The 12,509-nt window shown below is 33.0% G+C and overlaps 1 protein-coding gene across 1 annotated transcript; it reads right to left on the reverse strand.

Moving 5' to 3' along the window:
* Positions 1–226: 226 nt before the first annotated feature.
* LOC149558767 (uncharacterized) lies at positions 227–6,746 on the reverse strand. Its single transcript, XM_089831032.1, has 5 exons — positions 6,591–6,746; positions 4,926–5,093; positions 1,801–2,103; positions 1,581–1,704; positions 227–264 (listed from the first exon to the last, which is right to left on the reverse strand). The coding sequence occupies exons 1-5, from the start codon at positions 6,744–6,746 to the stop codon at positions 227–229; spliced, it is 789 nt and encodes a 262-aa protein (XP_089687158.1).
* Positions 6,747–12,509: the final 5,763 nt, after the last annotated feature.

Genomic DNA, 12,509 nt, shown 5'->3' on the forward strand with positions numbered 1-12,509 from the left:
TTCAAGGAGCAAGTCTAAAAACTTGCGTTCCATCGATTTTGTCCACATTTTCTTCTTTGAAGAAGAAGATTTGTTGCTCACAGCGAGGGATCCATCTATATCACTCAAAGTAATGGGAGAACACATCTGTTTCACATGATCAGATCCATCCATGCTCATCATGAGCTCGGTATATGCCATTGTGTACTCCTTCCTGTATTTCATTTAAATTTGACATAGAAAATCTTTAACTTTCAATTTGTAATATGTCATAATGGAACAAGGCTAACATATTGAATAGGTAAACGTATTACAATTTAAAGTAATCATACGACTGAAATTGAAAGTTATTGCTCTTTAAATTTAAATAGAATGCAGCAAGCAGTAACATCAGAAAAATAGGATTTTCAACGAATTCGTTGTTCTCTTCTTACTAGTGGGCTTATGATCTTCATCATTTGGTACTCCTTGCTGTATTTCATTTAAAATTGAAGATGATAAACTTTAAATATCATTTTTTAATACATCCTAATGCAATGAGGCTAACATTTAATAAACTTGAAAGAATTTAACTGAAGATGATACACATTTTAAGCAATAATTGATGATAACACATCAACATAAAAAAAACTACTAGTAAGACAAAATGGTGATATCAATGGCAAGTAAATAGTCATGAGCCCCATTATGAAGCATGTTATTGTACTTTCTCAATGCAAAGATGTATAATAATTGTGCTTTCTTGCATTTAAATCAATGTAATCTATATTTCAAGTTGAATTGTGTATTGCAGATATGATCAACAATTTTTGTACATAATGTAGGTGTGAAATTGAAAGTTAATGTTCTTTTTATTTAATTAGAATGTAGCAAAGATTGATATCAGAATAACGAAATCAAACACCATCATTGTATATGCATACATCAATTTAATCATATAAAGCACATTGCCTTCTAATAAATCATTTATTCTCGAGATCTATAATCTTCCCACATCCTATTTGCTATATCTTCTCAAAATTGGGCCCACTCATTTCTATCCTCCTGAGACAACCCATATGTCTCAAGTAGTGGCACCTCTATCCCATCATGATCATCTTCCTCTTCAATAGCTTCTTCCGATGGAAGGCCATCCTCTATCGTAATGAAATTGTGAAGTATGCAACATGCTAAAACAATATAGGATTGTGTCATGATATCATAAGACGTTGCATGTCTTAAGATTGGAAAATGCTGCTTCAGAATACCAAATGTACGTTCTACTGCATTTCTAAGAGAGGAGTGTCGATGGTTGAACAACTCATGTGCAGAGTTTATTGGGTTTTCTCTTGACCACTCTTTCAAGTGGTAGCGTGTACACTGATAAGGAGTGAGAAATCCAGGTGCATTTGGATATCCAACATCCACGAGATAATATTTTCCTATACAAAGAAAGTATATTGTCAATACTTGAACCATTTAGCATAACCTTGAGTATATTAAAATGTGATTTGGCTTACCAGGGGGAACTACAAGTGGATCTGATCTGGATAGAGCTGAGGCTAGAACACGGCTATCTGCAGCAGAGCCTTCCCAACCAGCAAGGCAATACTGAAACTTACAATGAAAGGAGCAGACACCCATAACATTTTGTGATAGGTTCCCTTTTCTATCACGATATTTACCCTGTATGTCGACATCAACTCGCACTGGAATATGGGTACCGTCGATGGCTCCAATGCAATCCTGTGGGATATGATACACTGATCAAATGTATGCTCAAGTAATAATAAGATAAGGACAACATTCTAGACAATAAACTTGTAATAATGTGTGATTTACCTTGAAGAATGGTTCAAAACGATCCTTCCCACTAATTTCAGGAGGAGTGCCTGGACTAGGTGGTATGAAGTAATCTCTGTGAAGGGCTAAGATAGCCATCAAAACCTTGTGGAAGTACCGACTGACTGTCTCTCCTGAGTGCCCAAAGTTATGGGCAATCTTGCGGTTCCTTAGATTGTGCCCAAGGGTGTGGAGGAACATCACTAGTTGTTCCTCTAACTTCAAGTGGATCGTATCTCTCAAGCTTCCTTTCAGCCTCAGAATACGAGCTAGAGAAAAGAAGGCTGCCCTACTCATCCGAATCTGATCATGACAATCCACCTTATTCGAATGAATAATGTCTCTACAAAAGAAATTTCCTTTTCTTATTCGTTTACCCATTTGACTACCTTCTCGGGCTACCAGTACTTTGGCTATGCCAACAAAAGCAAAAAGAATTGTGAGAATGCGAGTGTATGTGGTCTTCCTAACTATGCTTCCTTGGACCTCTATACTCTCCATAGGATCCATTAGTGACCTGAAATGTGGACAATTTAAACACTATCAGTTATGAAATATCAACTATCACCTATCGAGATACAACATGATTATTTGCTAGCCTCATTGCATTAAGAAGTCAATTATTTATTCAAATACAACAAGGAGTACCAACTACCGAGGATCATAAGCCCATAAAGAACAAATTACAATGTGTCATTATACTCCATGTAATCTATCTATACCAATGAAAGCATAATATTGATTCCATTTGTCTATATGTATACACACATGTATGTATATATGTATGTGCACACACATGTATGTATGCATGTATGTACGTACACACACACACATGTATGTATGCATGTACGTACGTACACACACATGTATGTATGTGTGTATGTACACACACACACATGAATGTATGTATGTATGTATGCATGTATGTACGTACACACACACACACACATGTATGCATGCATGTAGGTAGACACACACATGTATGTATGCATGCATGTACGTACACACACAAGTATGTATGTGTGTACGCACACACACACACATGTATGTATGTACACATACACATGTACAAACTATAACTTGAATTTGGGCTTTTATGAATGTGTTTTAATAAATCGTCGGGTCCGCTGAAATTGAGGCTCGTCTTTTAGAAGATGAAAAGTAACATAGTTGGAAATAGGAATAGAGTTTCTTTCTGCATTGATCTATACATAGTTTGAAATCATGGCTTTTATCTATACATAGTTTATGACCTCATAAGTATGTTGAATGATTTTGCATAGATCAATACATACTTGATATATCCATAGTTTAGTTGTTCATTTCATTGGCATGATTCACTTTGATTAATGGTATTGCATTGATCTCTCACATCACTATACTGGAACTCATTGGACTATTTTGCTAAACAGATTTGAACCATGATAAACTATGTATAGGTCAACTATGTATAGATAAAAGCATGATTGCCATGTTTTGCTATTATGATTGGCACTATAATATATACAGGTAATCACATGATCACATACTGGAATTCATTATTGAGCACATATTGAGCACATATTGATTATGTATAGATAAAAGCCATGATTGCCATTGATCTATACATAGTTTATGATTTGGCTCTATTTAATGGTATTGCATTCATCTCTCACAGCAGTACACTAGAACTCATTACTGGCAAGAAACTGTTACAAAGTTTAGTTGTTCATTTCACTGGTATTGATCTCTCACAACACTATACTGAAAGTCATTAGTGAGCATATATTGACTATTTTGTCAAACAGATTCTAAACAAACTGTTACAGCATATATTGGACTATTTTGCTAAACAGATTTGAACCATGATAAACTACGTATAGGTCAACTATGTATAGATAAAAGCCATGATTTCCATGTTTTGCTTGATTGGCACTATGATATATACAGGTAATCACATGAGCACACACTAGAATTCATTATTAAGCACATATTGAGCACATATTGATTATGTATAGATAAAAGCCATGATTGACATTGATCTATACATAGTTGATTCATACATAGTTTATGACTTGACTCTATTTAATGGTATTGCATTCATCTCTCACAGCAGTATACTAGAACTCATTACTGGCAAGAAACAGTTAGAAAGTTTAGTTATTCATTTCACTGGTATTGATCTCTCACAGCACTATACTGGAATTTATTAGTGAGCATAAGTTTATGACTTGGCTCTATTTAATGGTATTTCATTCATCTCTCACAACAACATACTAGAACTCATTACTGGCAAGAAATTGTTACAAAGTTTGGTTGTTCATTTCACTGGTATTGATCTCTCACAGCACTATAGTGGAATTTATTAGTGAGCACATATTGACTATTTTGCTAAACAGATTTAAAACAAACACCCAGAAATTGTTACAAAGTTTAATTTTTCATTTCACTGGTATTGATCTCTCACAGCACTATACTCGAATTTATTAGTGAGCGCATATTGACTATTTTAAAAACAGATTTGAAACAAACAGTTACCACATATATTGACTATTTTGCTAAACAGATTTAAAACAAACACCCAGAAATTGTTACAAAGTTTAATTTTTCATTTCACTGGTATTGATCTCTCACAGCACTATACTCGAATTTATTAGTGAGCACATATTGACTATTTTAAAAACAGATTTGAAACAAACAGTTACGTTTGAATGAACCAAAAAAACTTCAAAAAATCCAGTATGCAAAGGTGGGTGTGAGAGGAGAACCGTTTACCGCCGTCGCTGTTCAAAGTGGAGAAGAGAAATCACAGAAAATGCCACAGCCACACGCCACGGCCACAGGAAACCACGGCCACAGAAAACCCACAAACCAGAAACCCTCGCAAACCACGGCCACAGAAAACCCACAAGCCCAACAAACGCAGCAAACCAAAAACCCTCGCCTTCGCACTACAGAGCACGAAAACAATACAACCGTCGTCTTCCAAAAAACCCAATTTGTTCTTCCAAAAACCTAAGGTGGATTCGGCGGACCCGACGATTTATTCAAACGCATTCATAAAAACCCAAAACCTAGTTTTCATTTCAACTTCCACCTATTTCTTGGAAGAAATTTCTTCCAATTTTCGAGCGAAATTGGCAGACGAAACTCGAAACCGGGTTATGCATTTGATGAACCAAACGCCACCATTTTCTTCCATAACCCGATTTTGGCGCTGAAAACCCTATTCCGTGCCCGGTATTGCCGTAACCAAACGGGGCCTGAAGGAATACCTCATAAACAGAACAGAATAGTAGTTTGGGCTTTACAATCTGAAATGACATCATCGGGTAAAGTAAAAGAAATCACTTTACCTTCCTGCTTCCTCCTTTGCCTCAGCCATATTACTAGCTATACAAATGCTTTAAATTAAATTCTCTCCTCTCCTGCATTCAAATTGAATAAATGTTCACCATGGAAAATATGAGCTGTTTATCTTCAATTTATACATTACATTCTCATAAAACTTCTAATTTTGGAAAGCATATTTTCTACATTTTTAAATTGTTTGTGTAACTTTATTTAATTTAATCTGCGCTAAACTTAGTGAATTGTATTATTTTAATTTAAATAGGTAATTTGTTGAAATATTATATTTTTTATGCTTTTTATTTTAATATTTGCTTATGTTATTTCTGTTCCATTTTAAATATATATATATTTCAAATATTTAATATTTAATTTTCTAAAATCTTGGGGATGGTTCAGTGCATCAACATAGATCTGCATTTTTTACACCATTCTCCTCTATGCCCCCTCCATCACTTGCACTTCTGAGACGAGCTCATTTAAAATTTCACACCATTAATGATTAAATTTATAATTAATTTTTTTAATAGGATCAACACATTGTGAATAAGGGTTAGATCACTGAACTTATAGTGATTATTATAGATCAATGTAATTTTATTAATTATTATAGGGTTTCTTTTAAAATTTACGTTCAAAAAGTTAAACTTGGATGAATATAATTTTTTAATAAAGAACTTTATATTGTGGTATTTAATATATTTAAAATTATCAATAGGTGTTTGAAATATATTGAATAATGAAAATTGGTTTATGCAATTTTTATTTGATATGATTTATTTATAAGAAAAATATTTTAAATATTTTTTTACTAATTTTCATTATAATTTGTAATAATATTTTTTTTAAAATTTTTTTTTAGCATTTTATTGATTAGAATGTATTGTATGTTTTTTTAGGAGATATTTATTTAATATGCTTTATCTCACTCTTATAATTTTAATTTTTCCTTCTTTTTTTTTTTTTTTGGATGAATAGTCCTTTTCAATTAATAAAATTTACTAAGATTACAATTCACAAAAAAGGGCCAGGGGATACAGGATCACCCCGCGAATGAGTTCATTTGGTCAAAGCCGGAGCAAACAACATGGCCGCAGCCAACAACTATAAACTATTTATAAAAAAAAAACATTTAGAATAACCTCATGCTGCCAAGGCAGTACCAACAGAGGGAGGAGGATCATCTTTATCAGGAAATCCCCACGCATCAGTGGGATTGTGAGGCAGACTAGGAACAGTCCTGCCATCAGCAACATCCGCAGGATCTGGGGTAGTTGCAGTCTCCGCATCCTTCTTGTCTGGCCGTGGAGGAGAAATTGCCAAGGCCAGCCGGGGGAAACTTGCCAGAGTGCACCCATCTAGGGGGAGGAGCCGGAGACCAGCCAGAAGCCCGCCTGGGGGGGGAGTCGGGGACCAGCCAGAACCACCACGTGGTGGGGAAGCGGAGCGGCGCCTCCAACCGCCATGACCACCGTTGGGAGAGCAGTGGCGGGGACCCTGGGAGCACGGCGTGTGTGAATGGCGGCCAGAGGACTGGCATCTGGAACGACGACCGCGAGATGAGGAGGCATCAGCTGAGGCATCCGGAGGCACTTTGGCAATGGTACAAGGCACATTGCCCCAGTGGTTTAACATTTCTTGTAAGTGGGCAACCTCCAGGGCAACTTTATTAGCTTGCACCTGTATCTGCATAATGACATTGTTACAAATGCATGCCTTAGTGTATATTGCAATGTTAACATCCAAAAAATTATGAGTGAATAAAACTGCATTCCTATCTTTCCATAGAGAAAACAAAATTTCCATCCTGAAGGTATCCCAAATCTGGGAAAACTTTTGAGGAAATCTGGGGGAATCACCCAGCAGGATCATGTGCCATGAAAAAGGTTCGGGCCTGAAAGGCTTGAAAAAATCATGGATCCAGTGCCAATAATTCTGAGCACATTTGCAAAACCAAAAAATATGCAAAAAGGACTTAGGTTGGCCACAGAAGGGGCATCTGGGATCAGGAACCCCATTGTGCTTGAGCCGAGGCCCCAGGGGAAGACCTTGGAAAGCAAGGCACCAAGCAAAGTGAGCAATCTTAGATTCTATAATGGCACTCCAAATGGTGTCGAACTGTTTTCTCCATTGAGAAAGTGAAGAATGCAAATGCCACTGCTGATTAAGCATGTCCACCATCGGAAGGAGGGGCGAAAGCCATCTGTATCCCATATTGGGCTTATAATTGGTAAATGGAGTGGCAGGAAACCACTTCCAATCATACCACCAAGGTCGAACAGACTGAATCCCCACTTTATGAAGTAAGTGCATAGGGATGGAAGACAACAGAAGCTCATAAGTTTGGCGATTGGCACGTACAAGGCGGTATTGAACTTGCATATCCTCCCAAGACTTGAAATTCATGGTGACTCTTGAAAAAATGTCCTTAGTAGTGCAAATGCCTCGTTTATAGAAACGCAGAGCACTGGCACCTTGAGTCTTGGCAAGAGGAATACCCTGGAAGGCAAACAGGGGAGACCACCAAATGTTCTGCTGATTTAAGGATAGCCCATTGCGAAACTCATTACCAGCCCAACGAAGCCAAGGTTTAACAGCTTCCCAGGCTTTCTAGATGCTCTTTATAATGAAAGAGCCCTGTATGACCACTGGTTCTCGCATAGTGAGAAGGGTCTGAAAACCAATTCCCTTCCACACCGGTCTGTTAGCAGGGAAGCCTGAAGAGATACAATGCCTGACAAGAATTTTTTAGGCTTCATCTCTAGAAATAGCTCTGATAATCCATTTAGCACAGAGGGCAAGGCCCTGCTTCCGAGTGGAAAGCAGGCCAAGACCCCGAGATTCCCTTGGGAGACAACAGAAATCCCAAGCAACTCTGTGAAAACCATGATGGTCAGAACTAGAGGCCCAAAGAAAATCTCTGAGAAAACGTTCTAATTTGAGATATGAAGCTTTGGAGGGAGCCCAACAAGAAGAATAAAACACATGGGTGGCAGCCAAAATCTTAGAACAAATCTGAAATTCACCAGCAAGAGAAATCGGCTTAGTGATCCAATAATCAAGCTTTTTGGTAATCTTTGTAAGCACAACATTCCAAAGTTCCACAGGGGAAGCCTGAAAAGCAAAGGGAATGCCAAGAAAGCGAAAAATTTCTCCATGAGTAACCCATTTCCATTGGAATTGGCTGAGCCAAGGTGGAGCTGGCAAAAAAGACTGTCGGTAATAGAGCGTTTTATGCCATTGAATGGCAAAGCCAGAGGCTTGACAAAAAGTGTCAAGACAATTTAAAGCATTTTTGATGTTTTCTTCATCTTTGAGAAGAGTGAGAAAAGAATCATCAGCAAAATGTCCATTGACTAACTGGGAGGAAGAATCAGGCATATTATTTATTGTTTACTTCATCTATTACAACTTGCATATCCACAATAACTATAAGTAAAATAAGAATGTCATTTCAACATAATATATTAATGTTGTATCTACATAGCTTTGATTTTCAATAAGAAAAATTGGTTCAATAACTTAATTACAAATTCTCAAATACAATTATAACTTTTTGAAAAAAATATTAAGACAATAAAAATCATAAATATATAAATATATTTAATGAATCTGATAATCAAATTTATTTATTTTTAAGTTAATAATTTTAACTTATTTTATAATATAATCTGGTCCGCAACATTAAAAAATTAAAAAAAATCTTAGCTGGTTTTCTTTTTAAGTTAAATGAAAATGGTTCAAGCCCATTGTAGATAGAAAAAACCAACTACTTGAAAACAAATATATCTAAGAAATAATAACCAAACAGCCCACCCAATCCAAGAAATTTGTTTTCAAAAAAAAAATAATGATTATTTTTTACCACTCTAAAATATTGACGTCAATTTATCAGCATCTTTCAAACACACCGCCAAGCTTCCAACAAGTTCATTTTTATCAAAGCGAACATTGATTTTTGTAAATTATATGGCCTTCCACAACATTTAGTGTCTAATGCCACAATTAATAATTCTTTGAAGTTGACGCTATTGATTTTAGTAGATTCTAGAAAAGTCTTGTATAGTTATAAATTTTATAAATAAATTGATTTTATTTTGTTTAATAAAATTGTAAGGTATTGTTAAAATTTTAAAATAAATTATTCAACTTAATATTTTTTATTTTTTATTTTTTATCTTCTTACTAGAGTACAAATTATATTCTCTACTCACAAACTGACAATTGCAATCTTCCTAAATGCATTTGTCTAATTATAATAAGAATAGTCCTAATAATTCATTTTTATATCAGCCATAATAATACCAGTCAATTTCTTATATTATCCATAATAGCACAAATAGTGCACTTTAAAGGAGCACAAGAAGAAAGACATCTCTGTGGGCTTGCACCGACTATGTTAAAATCATGTTATATCTGTGTCATCTTCGACCACTAGTCCTCTAAGTTTTGATTATAATGGATAGATGTTTTGATCTTTAAAGTTTATTTAATAGGTTTTTTTATTTTTTATTTTATTGAATACACAATTAAAAAAATAATTTTAATAATGAATAGCTGAAGGTGAACAATCAACAACAATGTTACATAACATCGTATAGATACAGGGAATCATTACAACATGAAAAAGAAGATGTTTTTTAATATTATCTAAATTTTTTCTACAAAAAGTATATTTTAACTTTGTCATTCATCTTCTTATCTATCTATTAATTAAATATTTTGAAGTACAATTATAAAACTTTGTGTAGACCATCAAAATTATGTAAGCACTCCTCCACTTCAATTTAAATACATGTCTAACTACAATCTTAGCTAGTCATTCTGAATTCTCAAATGTTTAGAAGTTTTTAATCACATTACTTTATAAAGCTTATAAATTTTCAAAAAGTCATTATTATCTTTTCTGTTTTAGCAAACATATAACTTACATTCCTATTCCTTAAAGCCATTTTAAAAAATTGTATTCAAATCTCTATGTTTTATTTTTTACACTTTGGTGATTAGTTGATTGTAACATTTTGGGTGCTCAGACTATAACAAACCTTTTCCTTTAGCCTCTCTTTCTATACACCTCAAATATCTTATCTAATTTACTTAAAGGGCTATTTGTTTGACAAGATCAATCATTTTAATTTCCAATCTTTAGACAATTTCTCAAGTTGACTCATGATTCAAAAGTTATGACCTCTAGAAGTTAGATCTCCTAAAATAAGAAATATATAAAAATGTGTGTAACAAATTAATGATTTGTCAAAGGCAGTTATATGTGGTGATATGTGTTTTTACATTTCACATGGGGCATTTTAGGTTGGAGATAAGATGTGCACCATTTTAAAGTGGTTTTTGGCCCATGACTTTGTAATATCATTTGATAGTTTCATGTATTGTATCTCTTGTTTAGCCAATAGGCTATTTGTAGGAACTTTGTTTCCGAAAATTGAACTTTTGACGAAAAAGTTGTAAGTTGGTCTAAAAAATTGTAAGTTGGCCGAAAAAGTTGTTAGTTTGGTCGGAAAATTGTAATTCCTTCCAGTTAATTATTTACTGGCCAATTTTTTGTATCTTACTCCACTTTTACCTCTTGTTAAATTGATATTTATTAGCTGTTATCTCCACTTTTAACTATTATTTTTCTTTTTCTATTTATTTAAAAAAAAATCAATTGTGATCTCCACATTGGCTCATGTTGTGATCTTATTTATTTAACTTTTGACTTTTAAAATTGATTTAGATTTTAGTTTTTAATTTATTTTTATATTAGTTTCTATATTTTTTTAGTCAATAGAATATTTGGTATAGATGTTGCTATTTTTTAATATCATTTTTTTTTATTTCTCTTATTAATTTTTCATATTAGATTTTTTAATAGGTTTTTTTAAATGATTTTTTTTCATATTTGGAAAAAATGAATTTAAATAAATAATATTTATTAATCTATTTCAATTTTTTTAATAAATATTATTTAACTTAAATTGAAAACTATTAATAATCTAATTTATTCACATAAGATTATATTTTAAATTTGTAGTTTTAACTATTATTTTTCTTTTCCTATTTATTTTAAAAAAATTACTTGTGATCTCCACATTAGCTCATTTATTTAACTTTTGATTTTTAAAATTGAATTAGGTTTTAGTTTTTAAATTATTCTAATTTTTTTCTTAGTTTAGTTTTTCTTTAAATGTTATTTTTTTCGTTTCTATAATTTATTTAGTCAATATAATATTTGTTAGAAATGTTAATTTTTCATTTTTTTTTGTATTTTTCTTATTAATTTTTCATAATAGATTTTTTTAATGATTTTTTAATATTTGATATATTTGAATTTAAATAAATAATAATTATTAATCTATTTAAAAGATTTTAGTAAATATTATGTTATTTAAATTGAACATTATTAATAATCTAATTTGCTCACATAAGATTATGTTTTTAAAAAATAATTTTATTATTGAGCACGTATCAACTTATCATTGTAAGCACAAAAGCATGCAACTACTAGTTTATTAGGTGCATGAGATAGAGGATACATGTAATGCCCACCCATAGTTTGATTTTTCGTTATATTTACCAAACTCATATATGCCTATTTCATGCATGTGTTAGTTTCAAGAAGATTGGATTTATAATTATGACATTATTTCATGCCTTGGATTACATGTATAGCAACAAAGAACTTACTTAGTTTATTATATTTCACAAATTGATTGTTGATTATAATTACTAGTGCATTAATAATGCTTTAATGGTTTTTAGTTAATAAATGTGGTTGCTTTCAGGATGATGTCAAATGATGAGTTTTCATGTTTGAATATGTGATGATTTATACCCAAAATTTATTATAGTACTTACCCCATACTTGCATGTGTATGGTGTGTGTGTTTGTTTTACTTTTTTATTTGTCATGTTTGATGTGGTTAAGGGAGGGAGTCACAGTCACCTGCTAGTTGGGATCTACATGATGTACCACTCTTTGTCATTGCATGTTTAGTTTAGATATATTTATATACATGTACATGCTCATCTTGTATGCAGAATGTAGGTACTAGGCATCGATTTTCTTCAATTGCCAAGATGAGCTTGCCTTATCACAATAACTCAATGGTAAGAATGAGGAGATAATGTTCAGGTCCAATCCCAACCATACCCTAAATACTTTTCTTGCATGGAGGACTCGTAACTAACTTTTAACCCTTTTTAAACCCATGAGTTTATATTTGTCCATGTTGTTTGATTTTGAGTTTTTGTCTGCTTTGGTAATGTTGTTTTATGTGGGTTTTGCTATGTGATTTATTTGTTAAATGATTTAATTATAATATTTCAGCTAGTCATATAATAGTGAGTCTTATTAAATATGATTTAATTTAAAAAAAAAT

The sequence above is a fragment of the Cupressus sempervirens genome, chromosome 5 (genome assembly GCF_028749045.1).
Source record: "Cupressus sempervirens isolate cs-2001-9-10 chromosome 5, ASM2874904v1, whole genome shotgun sequence".
Classification (NCBI taxonomy): Eukaryota; Viridiplantae; Streptophyta; class Pinopsida; order Cupressales; family Cupressaceae; genus Cupressus; species Cupressus sempervirens.